The sequence below is a fragment of the Schistocerca serialis genome, chromosome 1 (genome assembly GCF_023864345.2).
Source record: "Schistocerca serialis cubense isolate TAMUIC-IGC-003099 chromosome 1, iqSchSeri2.2, whole genome shotgun sequence".
NCBI classification, from domain to species: Eukaryota; Metazoa; Arthropoda; class Insecta; order Orthoptera; family Acrididae; genus Schistocerca; species Schistocerca serialis.
In genome coordinates, this window is record NC_064638.1 from 18,714,823 (window position 1) to 18,737,377 (window position 22,555).

At 39.1% G+C, this 22,555-nt stretch overlaps 1 protein-coding gene across 2 annotated transcripts in view; it reads right to left on the reverse strand.

Annotated features, from left to right (window-relative positions):
- The window catches only part of LOC126460616 (serine/threonine-protein kinase NLK), a 450,646-nt gene that overhangs the window by 37,365 nt on the left and 390,726 nt on the right, over window positions 1–22,555 (reverse strand). For both annotated transcript variants that reach the window (XR_007585943.1, XM_050095928.1), the window contains exon 7: window positions 21,500–21,688. Coding sequence is in view for 1 of the 2 variants with exons in the window: in XM_050095928.1 (XP_049951885.1) it covers window positions 21,500–21,688 (189 nt within the window). In the remaining variant the exon portion in view is untranslated. The remainder of the gene's footprint in view (window positions 1–21,499; window positions 21,689–22,555) is intronic.

Here is a 22,555-nt window from a genome sequence, read left to right on the forward strand (position 1 = left end):
TCTCCGAGGGGCAATGGAGGGCAGGCCACAGGGAAAGAGAGGCCTGTGGTGCCACTTGACGTGCGGCGCACTAGGACCGGCTTTCACAACACGTGTAATCTCAATTATTTTCAGCCATAAAGGCTATGTTTGTGGACTGTGACTGTGTGGGATAATTATTTATTTCAAGTTTCTGCTACCAGTCCTTTTTATTTTATTTTATGCTCAATCTAACATAATGCAACGCGTTTCGAACATGTTCTGTTCATTTTCAAGCATTAATACATATATACATACACACATACATAGAGGAATAAACAGTCTTAAACTAGATTAGTCTAGAACACTTTGTCCATTGTTTTTTTAATTTTTTAATGTAGCTGCTGGTGTGGCATTTGAGGAGAAGGAGGGGGGCAGTGTATATCTAGAAATCGAAATCAGTGATGTCTTCTGCTGGTTTTCTTCTTTGTTGTTGACTATGTATATTACAGCCTATATCGGATGTAGATAGATTTGCTTCAGTTATGTGTTATGAAAATAGTTTGAAATGTTTTTATATGACAGTTGATCACTTACAATTTCATCATCTTGCTACTTCACTAGCATCACTGGTGTAATGGCAGAGCTGTTGATTGACATTACACTATTGCACATTATATTTTGTCACTGATTGCCACTGCACAAATTGCTTCGATGTTATACACACAACACGAGATGGTGGACTGTAGCATGTGAGTCTGTATCGTTTATCGAGGTTTTGTATCGATATTCTTGGTTCTAGTCAATTATTTACATTGACATTTGTTGAATCTATTGAGTTAGAACTGGCTTAAGACTGTTGAAGAATTTTGAGTTTTTGAATACGGTTATTTCATTAAGAATGTTATCTCCGTGCTTTGTGTTATGTATGAAAATTTCCATTTCTTCCATGATATGCATTCTTTTACTTTTTCCTATTTTGTGTAAGATTTCGAGGTTGTCTTTGATTTTCAAAGGGTGGCCTGTGTCTTTAATGTGAGTTGATCAACTGTCATATAAAAACCTTTCACACTATTTTCATAACACCAGCAGAAGACATCACTGATTTCGATTTCTAGATATACACTGCCCCCTCCTTCCCCCCAAATGGCACACCAGCAGCTGCATTAAAAATTAAAAAACAATGGACAAAGTGTTCTGGACTAATCTAGTTTAAGACTGTTTATTTTTAAGTAACGTTTCTCTATGTATGTATTAACGCTTGAAAATGAACAGAACATGTTCGAAACGTGTTGCATTATGTTAGATTACGCATAAAATAAAATAAAAAGTGACTGGTAGCAGAAACTTGAAATAAATAATTATCCCACACAGTCCACAAACAAGCTGCCTATCGATAAATACGTAAATAAGAATAGTAATCCCCACAAATTTTTCCCAAGAGTTGTAAATTCAACCAATATTGAATTCAGTCAGACAGAAATGTCACTACTAAATAAGTGTTTGAAGCATAATATAAATCCAAGCATCAATCACAAAAACATAAAAGACACCATATGCTCACTAAAGATAGCCAGTGACTTTGCAAAACTTATGACATTGAACAAATTGAAATAGGCCACAAGGCTAATAAAATTATACAGAAACACATAACCACAAAAGCAACAAAAACAAACAACTTTGAAATAAATGTACTCCAATCTATCAATAAGAAACTACAAAACCATAATCCTCTGGCAGTAAAATTTGATACAGGTTCCACAACAGTTATTATGTTTAAGGATGATTATATACACAAAACACTCGAATTCTTTGCAAACAACCACATACTGGAAGTCCAAGTTGACCCCACAACAAAGTTTCAAGCTAAAATAAGAAAATGACTCAACAACAGTAATGTAGTACAAGACCTTATTGTGATGAACCCAACAGCCCCCAAACTCAGAGCACAACCAAAAGTCCATAAAACCAACACACCTATCAGGCCTATTGTGAACTCAATTAATAGCCCAGCCTACAAATTAATGAGAGAACTAAATGACATACTTGCAGAAACTACACATTTGAAAAATCATATTCCTTAAAGAACAGCTATGAACTTATTAACATTTTGAAAGATTTGACAGTACTACCTCAAGCCAAGCTTCTATCCCTAAATATTGTTAACCTTTACAGCAGTATACGTGTAGATGAAACAGTTGAGATAATAAGAATGAACCTATTGAGAAACAAGACAATGAGCAAACCAGATATCATAGAACTTGTAGATGTACTTAATCTAGTGCTCTCACATAATTACTTCTCTTTTAACAATAAAATTTACAAGCAGAACCAAGGACTAGCAATGGGAACCCCCTCTCAGTGGCCTATTAGCTGAAATATTTATCAACCATATAGAAAATAAAATTCTAACACTAAATGATAACATCACAAGCAAAGTTAAATTCTATAAGAAATATGTAGATGACACCCTCATTCTATTTGATGGCACAGAAGATGAAGTGACAAACCTCTTTAACAAATTCAATAGCCTACATAAAAATATTCAATTCACCTTTGAACAGGAAGAAGACACCATACCTTTTCTTGACATAAAAATATCAAAACAGAAACAAAAGGTAGCTTTCAATGTTTACAGAAAACCTACTGGCACTGACACCACTATACCAAGCTCCTCAACACACCCCTCCCCTCCCCCCACAAAAAAAGCTGCCGGCCGATTCCACCTAGACCGGCTTACCCTCACAGGTCGGCCCCAGTCAGTCGCAGACTTTGAAAGTGCGTATAAAAGTAATTGCACATAGGAGGCACAGGAAGCACAGAGCCACCTTGTAACGAGAAGTTAATTTATGGTATTTTTTCCTTTTTACAAATTAACAGTTCTATTAATCTGTAAGCGCACAAACAGATCAGTCTGGACTTCTGCCGCCGGGTATCACAACTTCTCCCCTTCCTCGTTTGTGTCTGTGCCGACTCCCAGAGTGACCGCGCAACACCCGCATCAAAAGAGAGACCAGCAGGTTCCTGAAGTGGAGCTAGCTAACATAAAAGGTGATAGACACAAGGAAAAATCCACGGCACAAGACAAAATTGTCTAGCAATTCTACAGAGCTACTGTCCATATGCCACTAAGTTTCATTGCCTCCTCTTTTCCATTAAAATTATCCTGATGCTTATAAATTTTAATGACTTCTCTACATAGTTGTGGATAATAATTTGACATTGTAGATAAAATTTCTGTTTCAGAAAGCTTTACTTTGCCGTTTCCTGACTGAAGAGCATGCTCTGCTACAGATGATTTCTCTATTTTTCCTAGTCTGCAAAGAATTTTGTGCTCTTTTAGCTGTGTACCTACGCTCTCCTTGGTAGTTTCAATATAAACTTCACCACACGTACACGGAATTTTGTATAAACCACATGTCGACAGAGGAGGGCGTTTATCCTTCACAGAATGGAGTACTTGACTTATTTTCACGAATATAGAAGCACGTATGCAAAATCTGCTCATCACATGTTACTCCGACCGTGCCCCCTTTCCTACAGTATATATGTCGCTCTCGGGCGTCCGACTGGTCAGTCGGGTAGCCTCATCGGAGGAGTGCATCGGAGGATGTCTAGCGCAGTCCTGGACAAAAGGCCAGGAACAGAAGAGTTTCTTGGACCACGACCTCACATCCCGAAAGGTTTACCAGCAGCTATGTCATCCAGTCGTGAAAGCCTTCATGATTTAGTACAGGATTTGTTCTGTGGTAGGATATTTACATAGACATCAATATAATAAGGATGTAAAGAGAGGGATAGAGGGGAAAGGGGGGGGGGGGCACTGGGGGGGATTCGTCGACTGATTAACTGTTTTGAATTACTAAGGTTTTGAAACCAGTGGCTGTCTTTGTGTTGATAAAGATTTTGAATTTTTCAAGAAGGTCAAGAATACAGAAATATGCTTCAGCAGTAATGAATTAAAACTGTTAAACAAAGGCCTTAAGCACAATATTGTCCCCACACTAAGTAAAAACAGTATTAAAACATTAATAGTGAGCACAAAAATTGCATTAACAACTTCTAACCTAAAGTACAATGAACAAAATGCTGTAGTCCACAAGGCAAATGACATTATTATGAGAAACACAGATCAGAACAAAAAGTGCATGATACAGCAACAAATTTTCAACTGAAAATGTCCTTGTTGTCACAGCAGACAAGAGCAACACAGTTGTTGTCATATACGAATCTGATTGTATTAACAAAATTCATGAATTTTTCAGAAATAATAACATAAAAAAATAACATATGACCGTAACCTCAAATTCCAAGAAACAATTAAAGAGTAACTCAAAAACTGCAACTTCTACTGACACCAATATAAGCAAAGCATTGTGCAGTGATGAACCTATCAGCACCAAAATCGAGATCACGACCTAAGATCTATGAACTAGATTGTATAATACACCCCATTATGAATTCTATCAATAAAAATGGTTCAAATGGCTCTGAGCACTATGGGACTCTACTGCTGTGGTCATAAGTCCCCTAGAACTTAGAACTACTTAAACCTAACTAACCTAAGGACAGCACACAACACCCAGCCAACACGAGGCAGAGAAAATCCCTGACCCCGCCGGGAATCGAACCCGGGAACCCGGGCGTGGGAAGCGTGAACGCTACCGCACGACCACGAGATGCGGGCAATTCTATCAATAGTCCAAGCTATAAAATCAGCAGGAAACTTAATGGATCTACCTGTGAGGCATATGTATTTGAATATCATTTCTCTGTCCAAAACTGTTATGAGATCATCAGTAGCACATAAGATACCCCACCGCAGCCACAGCTAGATTTGCATTCTTGACACAGTCTACTAATATACAGACATACCTGTCAAGCAAACAATCAGTACAATATGAAATAACATACTCAAACACGGAACAATGAGCAGAGCTGAAATCCACAAACTCAGAGATCTCGGAACTTGTATTATCACACAACTACTACCAGTTCAATAAGTTTCACATTCAGGAAGATGGATTGGCAATGAGTAGTTATCTTACAGACTTGCTAGCAAACATATATATTAATTATGTTGAAAACAACTATTTTAGAACTTTACTACAAATGCTATGTTGATGACACTCTCATTCTGATCTATGGAACAACAAAAGAAATAGAAAATCTACCCAAATAACTTAATAAATTACACCATAAGATTCAGTTCTCTGTAGAACATTAAACCAAAAGGCATTATCTCAAATAAAATTTAAAAACATAACTTACAAATTTTCAGGAAGCTAACTGCCACCAATACTACCATATACAATTCTTCTTGCCATCCACGTCAACATAAAAAAAACATCTGTCAGGGCAACGGTTAATCGCATGCTCAAAATCGCAACGGACACAAGTGAAAGACGTAAAGAAAAAGAAATTAGTGAATCAATTGCTTTCGGCAATGGTAGAATCCTGCTATAATAGAGAAACCAATCCTTACAATGAAATTAAACCCACCAATTATTGTACAACCACCCACAAACAAGGAGACCACATTTGTAAGTCTGCCTCTTCTAGGGAGGATTTTTCACCGTACTGCTAAATGTAGTGACCTGCATAACATTCCACAATGGACATCTGCACGTGCAGCTGTACAGCGTGCCACAGAAAGTGCAAGACGACAGCACCAGCAGAGGCCTCCACTGTCGGATGCGTGCGCCACTTCACCTTAGTGTACTCTACCTACCGGCCGACTGACATCTCGTGGAGTCGGGCCCGGTCAGCCTCATTGACATTCAGCCTGTGTGTCCCAGAACTCCGTGGCAAGTGTTTTCCCGTACCAGTATTCTTGAAATAATAAAATGTCGTGTTTGTTATTATCGATCTGTTATTGTAGCCAGAACACCGTACTCTTCGAGACATACAACACAAAGCGAGCTTCCAAACTCGACAACCTGGTAGAAACTTCACAACGAGATTTAAAGAGCACACGGATGTGATAATAACCTGAACAAATCCAGCTTTGCCGCGCATGTAGCCCGACACAATAATTCTGCAAACAGCACAGAACAGAACCTCCAAGTACGTCATCTTGACAACAAAGGCATGATACTTTACCATCCTGAAGAAATCAGAATCTGTATCGACCCAAATACAGCATCTGACTACCTAATCAATGACCAGACTGAACTGGGGAACAAATTTTTCCTTCAGAGTTTCAAAGACTAACTAGTTCAAAACAGCTAAAGTCATCAGTTCATCTAAAGTTTTGTTCTCCTTGCCTTCAAACATAAAAGTTCGTGCTCATACCAACAGTTGCAATTCTCTGCAAATACTATAACTTTATATTATAGTATTTCTGGGCATTTGTGTTAATGCCAGTTTTGATTAAAGATTTTGTATATTGACTTTATTATATGCAAACAAAAACAAATAATGAGCAAAGTAGGCTTCTGCATTATATCTTCATATGAAGATCTTTGTAACAAGTAACAGTTGTACAGCACATGCTGGTTGCTGGCAAAGTTTAGTAACTATTGTGTGTATACATGCAAATGATGTGAAAAGTGAGTGACGGTTACAAAATGTCCATCACAATGGAAGCCGATAGATGGATATTAACAACAAAGCCATCCATACTGTTGCAGCAAGTCCAAATTGCTATATATATATAAAAAGCGCTAGTAGGTCGATAGACACACAAACATACACACAAAATTCAAGCTTTCGCAACAAACTGTTGCCTCATCAGGAAAGAGGGAAGGAGAGGGGAAGACGAAAGGAAGTGGGTTTTAAGGGAGAGGGTAAGGAGTCATTCCAATCCCAGGAGCGGAAAGACTTACCTTAGGGGGGAAAAGGGACAGGTATACACTCGCACACACGCACATATCCATCCACACATACAGACACAAGCAGACGTCTTGCTTGTCTTCCCCTCTCCTTCCCTCTTTCCTGATGAGGCAACAGTTTGTTGCGAAAGCTTGAATTTTGTGTGTATGTTTGTGTGTCTATCGACCTGCCAGCGCTTTCGTTCGGTAAGTCACCTCATCTTTGTTTTTATATACAATTTTTCCCACGTGGAATGTTTCCCTCTATTATATTGATATTTATTTATTTTACTCACGGTGATGCTTCAGTGCACGTTCAATCTTCCAGTCACAGAATTACGCTGTGAAATGCTTATGAAACCCCCTGTGCACCACGTGAAACGTTTGAAAACCGGTTTATGGAACTAATAACTAATCCACAACATTGACTGGTAACAGTTTTCTGTACATTCCACTGGCTAAAAACTATAAAACCTTAAAGCATCACTACAAAAATTTGTCACTCTAACTGGCACGGCTTAATGTCATTTTATTGAGACAAAAATTTTTTCTAGAGTACATCTAACCAAATATAAAACATTTATAGTGTTAGTGTAACAATTTTTGAAGGGAAAAAAGTTGGGGCAAAATGAGGAAGACCCAAGCGTGAGCCCAGAAAGACACACACAAAAAATGGGGTAGTTAGATTGTGTCGAGCGGTTGTGTCGGACGGGGTGTGAAAAAAGATACGGGAGGGGGGGAGGAGCGGAGGACGATGGCAATAGGCACGTAGGGGTAGGAATTCAGGAGGAAGAGACAGCACGTGTACGTCCGACAGGGATGCGACACACGTGCAACTGACGAATTTGTGCAGTTCACGATGACACGACACAGAGAATTCGATCGAGAGCCTACGCAGGAGAAGGGGAGACTGTTCGGTAGACGGTACGGGTGCAACGGGTTAGTTGGGATTGCGTCCACGAGACTTATGGGAGCAAAGGATATGTTGTGAAGATATCTCCCATCTACGTAGTTCAGCAAAGCTGGTGCCAGATTAGGATCCAGATGGTGCTTGTCACGTAGCAGCCACTTAACTCGAGCACACCGTGCTCAGCAGCACATTTTGCCACTACGTGACCGTTTGCCATAAGGGGAAATTCAGTTGTAGTTGTGCCCAAATAAAATGCTGTGCATAAATTGCAGCAGGGCCAGTACATGGCGTGGCTGCTCTCATAGGGGGTTCTGCCTCTGGTGGCACAGGATAAGCCTGTGACACAACTAGAGTAGGACGAGCCCGGTGGGCGAATAAAGCACGTTTCGCACCCGAGTCTCCCGCCGGTATACGACCCCTACGATGAGGGGTCGAGAGTGGAGTAGGGACGGACCGGGATGTCGTGTACATCAGACTGATGGCAGAACACGACTTTAGGAAGCGTGTGAAGGATTGTGAGTAAGATGTCCCCCATTTCCGGGCACACCGATAGACAGTGGAAACCCTCGTGAAAGACACGGTTCGGTTGCTCCAGCAGGGAGAAGACTATACCCTACGGTGAGAGGAATGCTGCTCTGCAGTCAGTTCTCGGAGGTGCAAGGAGGGTCGGGGTCGTGCGAGGATACGGCACAGGAGATCGGCTTACGAGCTGGGTTTGGAGCTTAACCGGCCTGTAAGCATACTGAGGGAAGGGGAGTACTGTTAAGCTGCCCACACAACCTACACAAAATCCTGGTCTATCCTTAGGCCACTCGTATTCCCACTCCTAACTCCTCGTCGCAGGGGTCACCCCCTCGTGGAAGATACGAGTGCACTATTTGCCCGAGTACCGAATCCGGTCAGAGGAGAGCCACCTTGGAAAGAAGTCACGTCACATACCAGCTCTGTTGCAAACTCTAGATAGCACTTTATTTGGGCATCTGCTGTCCACGAGAACGAACGGATGTCACCGAACTGGGGCCGCGAGCGGAGCTGACCGGCAGTGGCAGAACACACGACGTGCTACAGTTCGGCGACCGCTTCACGACACACATCGTCCGGGTCCGTCTCGCCGGCACGCGCTTTTTCTGTGCCGTCGTCATCGGGAGCTGCAGCGATCTGTCAGTTATACGTGTGCCTCATTTCTGTGCTCTGAGCTTGCTACCTTTGCCTGGCACACACCTCCTGCTTCCCTCTGAGCTGTCAGCCAGCCCTCTACAATCCTCCCTCCAACCTCCTTCCTCTCTCTGTCCACCACCCGTGACACGACCGGCAAAGTTTTCATTCTTTTTTGTGTGCCTCTAGCTAACTCGAGACTTCTACTACCGAGTGAGCTACGGAACTCACTTCAAATATGTAAGATATTGGTAAAAACAGTGATGAAGATGGTAAGGTGGTGGGATGAGATGATATACAACCAGGATTTGAATTCACTCTGCAATTACACAAGAATATAGCGATTTAACTATTTTTGTACCTGTGAAATAGCTGCAAACCAAGTGAACTCGCATTGTATCATTCCCTGACTGAGTGGTTTCATTAAAGGACACCTACTCACGGAGTCCAGTGCGGACCATAGTTATCAGTGACAGTGAAACTTGGTAGATATGCTATTGTGTTGATGCAGAACCGATTTACACTGCAAAACAAATTAGTTCCACTTTTCGCCCCCCAGGTACAAATCTGGCACTACACGCCGTCCGTACGACGATATGCCGTTCGCACTGTCATTCGACAAACCGTAACGTGAGCTAACAGTACCACTATCGAGAAGAGTGTCCGAGTGCTGCTAGTGAACAGCAGCAATCACAGTGCTGTATTGATAAAATATCACCGACTTGAAAGATCTGATGAGAAGCCCAATGTCATTAAATGGTTTAAAGGTGATAATGAAATTTGAAAGCATGTGATCTCGTTGTACCCGACTGGAAGTTAGTGACGAGTTGCTGTTGCTGTTGCTGCTGCTGCTGCTGTAGATGAGTCTGCAACACACACCCTGAGTAGGGCCAGTGCTCGTGCAGCGTCATGAGAATTGATAATCCCGCGGTCAATGGTACAGAAAGTTTTGCACTCTCTTTTACACCGATACCTGTACAAAACACAGATGTTGCAGCGCACGACACTTCACGATTCACTGCTACGTTCTGAAACTGCTCTTAGGTTTCTTGCACAGATTGAAATTAGTAATATGTGGCTGTGCAATATTCTATGGAGTGATGAGGCATATTTTATCCTACACTGTACAGCGAGTACAGAACTGGGAAATTTGGGGTACTGTTAAACCACGTGTTGTACACGAAGAGCCACTGCACACCTCATACGTGAATGTGTGGTGTGTATTTACGAGCACCTCTTCTCGGTCAATTCTCCTTTGAAGAGAAAGCACCCAGGAGGCCTATTGTGTGCACTGTGTACGTCTGCGTGTTATCGACATCTCCTCGTACGAGGTGTGATTTCTGCCTCGGAAGAGTGCGACTCTGTGAAAATGACTCTTTTCTTGCAAGTCGGGGCAACATCTTACGTCACTCACCCAGTGAAACACCTCCGTAATGCGACCTTCCACGAATGTGTTATCTCCGGAGGTTTTCCGGGTGCTCGGCCTGCGAGATCACCCGATTCGAGTCCGTGACAGTTTTGGCTCTGGGAATATGTGAAAGAACAGGTTTATACTGGACACATTTGATCTCTAACTGATGCGAAGGCCAATACACAGGAACACATTGCGCAATTCCACCGCAACTACCTCAACCGACTGTCGATCGTACAGTTCTACAGATACGGCATCTCACTGACAGTTCCTAATAAAAATCGATAGATTTGCAGCTGGTGGCCAAAATTTGAACTATTTTTTTTCCAGCGTAAATTAGTTTTGCGTTAACAAATTAGCTTATCTACCGAGTTTTGCCGTGCTACTAACTGTATTCACAATAAATTTTTCAGGCAGTATCCACATACGCCACTGAATGTACCTACAAAATAATATCACTGTATGATGTTTGTTTGGTTTGTGGAATATTACTGTATGAAACACACATCAGGAGGTACAATGTCATAAAGCACTGAGATATGTGAAAAAATGTTGCATTATGTATGAAGTTTTATTATGTTTCTTCTTTACTACTGGACCTTCCCACAATCGAGTCAATTTAAGGAAATCCCTAACACCTGGCAGCACTATTGACACCTTACAACTGGGAAGCACAAACAACATTAGGCGAAAACAATGTGTGTTGACGAAGCTGTTTCATAATTTCAAAGGTGTTCGCACTAATACATGGAAATGAAGCTTTTTCAATACTAATACTTCACTACAAACACAGTTCACTTTTTATTTTTGTTCTTAACAGAAAATTGGCAAAACGTACACCCGTGAATGCCAGGTTTGTCAGGTAGTATGCCAAAAACCAACAGAACTTCATGGACCCAATCTCGTTATTCTAAAAAAAAGAAATACACTGTCTCAGTTGAGTTTGCTTCTATAGCTTTGAACTACCAACGAAACATTTTCGACGATGTGGAAATCGATACATGCCCGAGTCAATTTCTGCTCAAATGAAATGTTTCATGCATAAACAAGTTATTACTTAACAGTCTTCAAATACAAACACATTGATTGACAGAGCTGTATTAATCTGAAATGGCTCAAAGGAGAAAATTCAGCTTCATATAGTGCTTTCCCATCTAATATGTTTCCCTGAGCAATCTCAATAATATCGTTCAAGGTATTGCCTAAAGAACTCAGAGGTCACTCACTGTGTAGAATTTTCCACCGTTCTGCTGTGTACTCTGCCACTTTTCTGGTGTGCCGGCGGTGAGAGCTGACGGCTGCATGTGGTTAGGTGAATGACATTGCTTAGATTTCCTTTTGTTTGAAGGGAGGCCCACAGTCATGAAATTTCACTCCACTGAAATATGATCCCTCACAATGCCACTGACCAATATGAATCCTATCAAGCCACAGATTCCATCTGTTGAGATTTTGTCGCAATGGGGACACTAGTGTGAAACATCAGCAACTCCTGAAATTCAAAAACTTTGGCAATGTTTCATTTATCAGTTGTGTATTTAATTGTGCATATATGAATGGCCCAGAAATATCTTCTTCCTATATGAACATAACAGATTTACCTCATGCTGTCGCAACAAAACATTCCTCCACTCCCCCCCCCCCCCCCCACCCCCCCCCCCCCCCCGTGAATAGTCCACAATATCTCAAACAATAAAATACTTTTTTTCAGAAACCTAGAAGAAAATATAATAAAATCATGTAATTAATTATCTCTTAAAAACTTTAAATAAATGTTTTAATCAGTTCTTCCAATATTTTTCCACAGAAGATGGAACTGTATATTAGCTTTCTCAAAGGACTTACAACCCAAGTTTAAAACTATACTTTATTCAGTAATTTAAGCAATGACTTTACGTAATTTAAATGTTTCCTTCTTCTCCTTAACTTCTTCAATTTTGTACTAGGCAACTGCCTTCTGAGGTCATATCTGATCTCACAATACAGTTTTATTGTGGACTTGCTACTATGGCAGATCCATTAGGTCTGTCTATTTTTGCTTGTCTTTCACTTTCATATCGTTAGAGGCTGTTATAATCCACTACATGAGCTCCATTTAGTCATCAGCCACATTCGGTCAGATTCTGAACCTTTCTTTAAAAAAATGTTTGGAGATGGGGCAAGGAGACTAGTGTATTGAATTTTATTATGTTTTTGTGAAAAACTGAGTCCTCCTGGCGATACCTCAATACTCCTTTTCACAAGCAACAACTCAATATGGTTCAGTTATTACGGTAAAAATTACTCAAAATGTATTAGTAGAGAAGATTTAAACTTTTGCTTTGTATTTATGTAAATTATCAGTCTGAATCTGTACCAGAAGTACAACATAGGTACATGCAAAATTAATTAGGAATGATAGGTGGAACAGCTCCATATTATCCATATTATTTAAGCTCTAATAAGGCAATGCATACCAATTTGTTCAGAAGAAATCTCTACTTTTCAACACTGGTAGAAATTAAAAACAAATTCATGTAGCTAGACGTAGTAGTTTGACGTTACTTACACAGATTCCAAGCTCTCCACAAGTGAAACTATGATGCTTCTCTGCAAGCAGTGGGTATCAAAATAATTTTTTTATAGATTTTTCACGTGGTAGCTTGGTACATATTTTTCATGTGGATAAACAGGAATATTGCACTTAGTAAAAATTTTATTATGGACAGGCATTCATAAAAAATTGGCAAAGAATCTGCTTTTCCATTTTCAACAGTTGCAGATGAATAAATTTCTCTAGGTCTCATATTAGATTCCATTTCTGTACAGTTTTGCATGTGTTTTATACAAGATGACTGCCAGATAATATGAGTAATACAGATTTACATACAACTCTCAGTGAAGCCACACTCCAGTTGTCTCATCTAAAATTAATCCCCATCAACATTTTACAAATGCTACCACCGCCATCACCACTATTATTATTATTATTATTAATAATAATAATTCCCATGGAGGCCCGGGAAAAGAATAGGCCCCCGGTATGTTCTGCCAGTCGTAAAAGGCGACGAAAAGAACAAACCACTAATAGGGCTAACCCCCATTTTAGTGTGATTAGTTGGTTCAGGACAGAACTAAAGAAGCCTCAGACAAGCGCCGCCATGGTCGGAGACGACGCTTGAACCCTATGCCCGCTCACAATGGTAATGACACTGCTAGCCAACTGGAAAATGATTTAAATCCAAATAGAGGTGTTTTGCAGGATATGCTTCCTGCAACCACCCTAGAAGGAAAACAAAGACAGAGGATGAGATGGTCAGATGAAGTTAATTGACACCTCATGTTCTGTTATTACCAAGCAACAAACCTAGGAACCAACACAACTCGATACAGATCACAAGTATACACAACATTTATTACCAGATACCCAGAATTAAAATTTTTAACAGACCAACGACTAGCTGATCAGATCCGTGTAATAATCAAAAATAACAGGATACCCCAGTCAGAATTAGAAAACATCAAACAACAAGTACAACAAATACTAGAACAAAACAATGTGCAATCAGAAGAAGAAGAAAATACAGTATTGGACTCAAACATCCCAGAGCAAACAAACAAAGGACAAAACGCATCAATTAAACAATCAGAGGAAAACGAAATCTTAAGGCAGCCACCAGAACAAGCACAAATAGAACACAAAGTGACACACATGTTAGATATAGAAGAAAAATTTCAGCTGACATATATAGAATACAAAGACACAAATACAGACATTAGACCATTCTTGCATAGACCGCCAAATAACCCACAAGTCGAAACAACAATAAAAACTATCAACACAATCATACACAACAAAATAAATGAAAACACAACTATGGAAGAGTTACAACTACTGGTTTATATAGGAGCACTCACTACACTAAATATACACACTAGGCAGAGATCAGAACCAACCAACACACAGAAGAAACCCACAAAACCAGCATGGCAACACAGGCTACAGATCAGAATAGAAAAACTGAGAAGAGACATCAGACAGCTAACGCAATTTATAAGAAATGAAATGTCAGAAAAAAAAAGAAAAAAAAGAAAAAGGTTAGGTAAAATCTCACAACAAGAAGCGATAGAGCAATTAGATGAAAAGAAGCAGAAATTACAATCATTGGCCAAACGACTTAGAAGACACAAAAGAAGTGAAAATAGAAGGAAACAAAACCAAACATTCAACACAAACCCAAAGAAATTTTACCAGACAATAGATAACACACACATTAAAATAGACAATCTACAAACATAACAGACATGGAACACTTGTGGAGCAACATACGGTCAAACCCGGTACAACATAACAGGCATGCACGGTGGATGCAAGCAGAAACAGACACATACAAGATGATACCACAAATGCCTGAAGTGATAATTTTGTAACATGAAGTCACCCAAGCAATGAATTCTACTCACAATTGGAAAGCCCCTGGAAAAGATAAAATAGCAAATTTCTGGCTAAAGAAGTTCAGCTCAACACATTCACATCTAACTAAATTATTTAACAGTTACATTGCAGACCCATACACATTCCCCGATACACTTACACATGGAATAACTTATCTGAAACCTAAAGATCAAGCAGACACGGCAAACTCAGCTAAATATCGCCCCGTAACATGCCTACCAACAATATACAAAATATTAACTTCAGTCATCATCATCATCATCATCATCATCATCATCATCATCATCATCATCTAAGACTGATTATGCCTTTCAGCGTTCAGTCTGGAGCATAGCCCCCCTTATAAAATTCCTCCATGATCCCCTATTCAATGCTAACATTGGTGCCTCTTCTGATGTTAAACCTATTACTTCGAAATCATTCCTAACTGAATCCAGGTACCTTCTCCTCGGTCTGCCCCAACTCCTCCTACCCTCTACTGCTGAACCCATGAGTCTCTTGGGTAACCTTGCTTCTCCCATGCGTGTAACATGACCCCACCATCTAAGCCTGTTCGCCCTGACTGCTACATCTATAGAGTTCATTCCCAGTTTTTCTTTGACTTCCTCATTGTGGACACCCTCCTGCCATTGTTCTCATCTACTAGTACCTGCAATCATCCTAGCTACTTTCATATCCGTAACCTCAACCTTGTTGATAAGGTAACCTGAATCCACCCAGCTTTCGCTCCCGTACAACAAAGTTGGTCGAAAGATTGAACGGTGCACAGATAACTTAGTCTTGGTACTGACTTCCTTCTTGTAGAAGAGAGTAGATCGTAGCTGAGTGCTCACTGCATTAGCTTTGCTACACCTCGCTTCCAGTTCTTTCACTAGGTTGCCATCCTGTGAGAATATGCATCCTAAGTACTTGAAACCGTCCACCTGTTCTAACTTTGTTCCTCCTATTTGGCACTCAATCCGTTTATATTTCTTTCCCACTGACATTACTTTCGTTTTGGAGATGCTAATCTTCATACCATAGTCCTTACATTTCTGATCTAGCTCTGAAATATTACTTTGCAAACTTTCAATCGAATCTGCCATCACAACTAAGTCATCCGCATATGCAAGACTGCTTATTTTGTGTTCACATATCTTAATCTCACCCAGCCAGTCTATTGTTTTCAACATATGATCCATAAATAATATGAACAACAGTGGAGACAGGTTGCAGCCTTGTCTTACCCCTGAAACCACTCTGAACCATGAACTCAATTTACCATCAACTCTAACTGCTGCCTGACTATCCATGTAAAGACCTTTAATTGCTTGCAAAAGTTTGCCTCTTATTCCATAATCTTGTAGAACAGACAATAACTTCCTCCTAGGAACCCGGTCATATGCCTTTTCTAGATCTATAAAGCATAGATACAATTCCCTGTTCCACTCATAACACTTCTCCATTATTTGCCGTAAGTTAAGATCTGGTCCTGACAACCTCTAAGAGGCCTAAACCCAAACTGATTTTCATCCAATTGGTCCTCAACTAATACTCGCACTTTCCTTTCAACAATACCTGAGAAGATTTTACCCACAACGCTGATTAAAGAGATACCTCTACAGTTGTTACAATCTTTTCTGTTTCCATGTTTAAAGATTGGTGTGATTACTGCTTTTGTCCAGTCTGATGGAACCTGTCCCGACTCCCAGGCCATTTCAATTATCCTGTGTAGCCATTTAAGACCTGACATTCCACTGTATTTTATGAGTTCCGACTTAATTTCATCCACCCCAGCCGCTTCAGTCATTACACAGAAATTAATGACACATACAACACAGAACAAAATTATAAATGAAGAACAAAAAGGCTGTTGCAAAGGAGCACGAGGATGTAAAGAGCAACTGATAATAGATGCAGAGGTGACATATCAAGCTAAAACTAAACAAAGGTCGCTACATTATGCATACATTGATTACCAAAAAGCTTTTGATAGTGTACCCCACTCATGGTTACTAAAAATATTGGAAATATACAAAGTAGATCCTAAATTGATACAGTTCCTAAACATAGTAATGAAAAATTGGAAAACCATAATCAATATCCAAACAAATTCAAATAATATCACATCACAGCCAATACAGATTAACCGTGGAATATACCAAGGAGACTCATTAAGTCCTTTCTGGTTCTGCCTTGCTCTGAACCCACTATCCAACCTGCTAAATAATACAAATTATGGATACAATATTAGAGGAACATACCCACACAAAATCACACATTTGCTATACATGGATGATCTAAAACTACTGGCAGCAACAAATCAACAACTCAACCAATTACTAAAGATAACAGAAGTATTCAGCAATGATATAAATATGGCTTTTGGAACAGACAAATGTAAGAAAAATAGCATTGTCAAGGGAAAACACACTAAACAAGAAGATTACATATTGGATAACCACAGCGACTGCATAGAAGCGATGGAAAAAACAGATGCCTATAAATATCTAGGATACAGACAAAAAATAGGAATAGATAATACAAATATTAAAGAAGAACTAAAAGAAAAATATAGACAAAGACTAACAAAAACACTGAAAACAGAATTGACAGCAAGAAACAAGACAAAAGCTATAAATACTTATGCTATACCAATATTGACCTACTCATATGGAGTAGTGAAATGGAGTAACACCGACCTAGAAGCACTCAATACACTTACACGATCACAATGCCACAAATATAGAATACATCACATACATTCAGCAACAGAAAGATTCACATTAAGCAGAAAGGAAGGAGGAAGGGGATTTATCGATATAAAAAACCTACATTATGGACAGGTAGACAATTTATGAAAATTCTTTCTAGAATGAGCAGAAACTAGCAAAATACACAAAGCAATCACTCATATAAACACATCGTCTACACCACTACAATTTCATAACCACCTCTACAATCCTTTAGATCACATAACATCAACATATACGAAGAAAGTAAATTGGAAAAAGAAAACACTACATGGCAAGCACCCGTATCATCTAACACAGCCACACATCGAACAAGACGCAACCAACACATGGCTAAGAAAAGGCAATATATACAGTGAGACGGAAGGATTCGTGATTGCAGTACAGGATCAAACAGTAAACACCAGATATTACAGCAAGCATATTATTAAAGATCCCAATACCACAACAGATAAATGCAGACTTTGCAAACAACAAATAGAAACATAGATCACATCACAAGTGGATGTACAATACTAGCAAATACAGAATACACCAGAACACATGACAATGTAGCAAAAATAATACATCAACAGCTTGCCTTATAACATAAACTTATAAAACAACACGTTCCCACATACAAGTATGTGCCACAAAATGTACCGGAGGAATACAAATTATACTGGAACAGAACCATTATAACAGATAAAACAACACCACATAACAAACCTGACATCGTACTCACCAATAAAAAGAAGAAATTAACACAACTAATCGAAATATCCATACCCAGCACAACAAATATACAGAAGAAAACAGGAGAAAAATTGAAAAATACACCCAACTGGATGAGGAAGTCAAGGACATGTGGCATCAGGATAAAGTTGACATTATACCAATTATACTATCAACTACAGGAGTCATACCACACAATATCCACCAGTACATCAATGCAATACAGCTACATCCAAACTTATATATACAACTACAGAAATCTGTAATTATTGATACATGTTCAATTACCCAAAAGTTCCTAAATGCAATATAACATATACCGTACAGTTAAAAGGAAGTCACGCTTGATCAAGGTCCGCGTCACTTTCCATTTTTGACCAGACATAACGTCTGAGAAAAGAAAGAACTAATAATAATAATAATTTTTACTCAAATGTGTCCATATAGGTCAAGTGTGTAGAAACGTTGGTTGGCCTTCTTCTGTTTCCATATTTCTATCATTCTTTTGTTATGAGCTTTTTTGCTTGTTCAGACCAAGTGCCAGTGAAAAATTTTCAAAATCAGTTACATTGTTCTGTTTTTGCTTTACTCCTGGTTTCATAAAATTCAAGATTTTCTCTTTTAACTCTTTCAAGAGTGGTGGTTATCAATGTCAGCCGCTTATTTGACAACACCTTTTGGCTGAACTGGGCAAGTTAGTCGAGTGTGTTCTCCCTAGATGGCAAGGAACTGGACACTATACACTTTGCTATCCTATTGTCACTGCGTTACAATCTGTTTATTGGTTTGCAGAAGTTTTGCTTGGTTTAGCTGGTGTAGATTTTGAAGGTCACATTTTCCACATACACACTACTTTTATTTTCAAGTAAGAATTTCCATACATAATTTTAGTTCACACTAACGAACTTAAGTGACAGGTACGTGAAACAAGTTTATTAATTTCATATTTATGTTACTTTAATCTAGGTTAGCACTGCTGACTACCATGCAACTTATATGCAACTTTCAACTAGTATGGCTAGGAGGTGTCTTAGTTATGATGAAATTTGAAAATTTCTTTTTGAGGACTTTCCATCAGGCTCAGATAGTGATATAAGTTTGTTTGGACACTCTGCTAGTGACCCTACATACGAACTACTCGTAAACAGTGATAACATAATATTATCATGCTTCAAAGAAAATGGCAAAGAATCAAATGATAACGTAATGAAATGTAATCATCACTTGTAGCTCGATGAATCAGTATGTGAGGGACAAGCCTGTGAAAAGAGGCTATAAAACGTAGATGTTGTGTGATGAATCTGCACATAACTTGAAGTTCGTAATTTATACTGGAAAAATAAGTAGAGGGAAGTCTGAAATGGGACTGGGTGCATCAGTAGTTACAAGTTTATGTGAAGAACTTTATAGTAAAAATCATATTGTTTTCATGGATTAAATTATTCACTTTTTATAATCTCTTGATCCTACTAAAATCCCAGAAATTGTTTGCAGTTGGAGCTGTGAGCACTCCAAGTAAATTCCTCCCAAAACTTAAAGAAGATAAAAGGATGAAATGAGCATCTATCACACAATAGTCAGCAATCATGGGGTATCAATTTACAAGTGTACGGATAAACTAGCTGTGAACCTGATCTACACTATGCATGAGCCAAGTGACACCACAAGAGTAAATAGGAAGCAAAAAGATGGGTCAAGTACTGTGGTGGCATCCCCCTTCAACTGACCAGTATGAATTTTGCTGTGAATTTTGATCATCTAAAAGGAGACTATCGTTGTGATTGCAAAAGTAAGAAATGGTGGTACAGGTTCTTTTTTTCTTCTCTTTTTTTTTACTTGAATGATGTGTGTCTAATGAATCCATTTATCATCCACAAAGAAACTGAGATGGGGCAGTTCACAATAAAGACGTCTGAAGGAAACTGTATGAAGGACTGTTTGGCAAAGCTACTGTGCACAGCAGTGATGCAAGTCAAAAATGGAAGGGCGTAACTCTCAAAAAACGTAAACCACATGTGAACAAATAAATTAGATTGGAAGTTAATGCCAAATCAGACCATATCTAAAAGGTAGGCACTACGCAGCGCACATTCTGTTCCTGTTAGAGCACTGTGGGTGTGTTCAACATGTAACGTGCCTCTTTGTCTAAGAAAAGGTAAAACTTGCCTTCAGACATTCGATTCTCAATGTTACTGCACTTGTGTGCTCGTTGTGTAAACAATTTCTTAAGAAATCTGCTTGATTTTACCTCATAAAATCTGTTAACATATAATGGGTACATCTATATCCATTCACTGCAAAACACCATGAAGTGAGTATTATGGGCAAAGGTTAACAGATGTAAGCACAATTTAATTGACTGTAATTTAAAAAGTAAGCTAAATATGAAATGACACAATTACAGAGACTTTACTGGTCTCACACAGACTAGTGAAGCCTCTGAAATTGTTTCATTTCATTTGTATCAGTACCTGCACCTGCATTTCAGGCCAGATGCCTCATTTACATTCGATGCTGAGGTGCTATTCCAGAATATTGAGAGCCTCAGCAATTCTGCTTGTTAAGTAATGGGGAATTTAAAGAAGACTGGAGTGGCAGTGAGAATATGGATCAAGCAAGGATGTTTGCCGGGTACTCAGTGCTGTTGTGTGAATTGCTACGCCGAGGTGGCTTAGTGGCTAACACAGTTACCTATTAAGTAGGCGAACCAGGTTCGATTCCCAGCCTCAGTACAAATTTTCACTCGCTGCTTCAGTCTATATACATAAGCAAAATATTGTAAAATTGTATTAAAATGAATTGTTTTGTTTGTTATGTTTTATAATTTTGACAAATCACATGGTTTCATTTTCTAAGTGTATCTGTAAATTTTAATCCAAGTTTCCTAACGTTTGTGTTTTGTCACAACTGATTAACCTACGAAATTGGTTCTGAGGATGTTTCTTTGGCCTCACTGTTTTCAATATCTGCTTTCCTGTTCAAAATTAGTTTCCGAAGCAGACACATTCTGCTTTAATGGTGAATTATTACTGCTCTTACTATAACAACAACAATAATAATATAATGACAAGTTCTTTCAACCACCATTTCTTGGATAGCAGCTGATGGAACAATTACCATAACTGCTGAGAATTATATAATGTATGGTTCAGCAAAAAGTTTTCTGCCAAATCTTACTACTACTAGGTAAGTCAACGGAACCGTACTTTGGTTGGATTTCAGCTTGGTTTGTCATATTACTTTGACAGAAATAGTTTATAATGCAGAGTATGTGTGGCAATTTAGAATCATAAAGAGATAATAATTGCTACAATGAAATTTCCCTTTTCTAATTTCCATTAATAGACTTTTTCATAATGTGTGGTTACTTACAGGGTCAAAAACCAGCATCTGGCACAGCAGGTGCACTGCCTCATGCGTGGCCTGTGAGGAGAGGGTGTACAGGGCAGCCATGGAGGGCGGCTTGGGCGCACGCCGCAGCATGTGGGTTCGTGCCCCGTCACAAGCGTACCGCATGTCTTCCAGCGACGGTGTGCCAAGCAGTTCCGTTATTAACTCCAGCTGAAAGACAGAAATAATCATGTTTTAATTATCTGATCTAATCTGCACTGTAACAAAATCTGAGCACACAATCAGAAATAGGTGATTAACAAAGAAAGTTCTTGCTTAGGGATCAATTTCATACTGCATTTCACAAAAACCAACTTCAAATTTTTCTACTCTCTCATGTCACATAGGAAATTCCAGTTAAATGACTACTGTCATTTACGTTTTCTTTGGGGTAATACATAATCCCATGATATACTGTTCGACATGCAATGCACTTCAGAAAAAAAAGGTGCAGGAACAAGTAAAAATCATATTCAGTTTCTCACGTGCTAGACTGGGGGCAAAGTCTACATTTTTATCAGTTGTTTCTTAAAAATTTGTAAATACACTTTCATAGAATTTCAAAATGCACACCTGACTCAAAAATTGTGTTTCATTGTCTTTAAAATCATTGTAATGTTTGCTCTAGTTAAAAAGCTACATCTAAGTACAAAGCCTCCATTTCACGACAGCTTTTAGCCTTCACAGGCCTCGAGATAATCATTCAAAATGGTACCAGCCATAATGGTTTGTTGTTGTTGTGGTCTTCAGTCCTGAGACTGGTTTGATGCAGCTCTCCATGCTACTCTATCCTGCGCAAGCTTCTTCATCTCCCAGTACCTACTGCAACCTACATCCTTCTGAATCTGCTTAGTGTATTCATCTCTTGGTCTCCCTCTACGATTTTTACCCTCCATGCTGCCCTCCAATGCTAAATTTGTGATCCCTTGATGCCTCAAAACATGTCCTACCAACCGATCCCTTCTTCTAGTCAAGTTATGCCACAAACTTCTCTTCTCCCCAATCCTATTCAATACCTCCTCATTAGTTACGTGATCT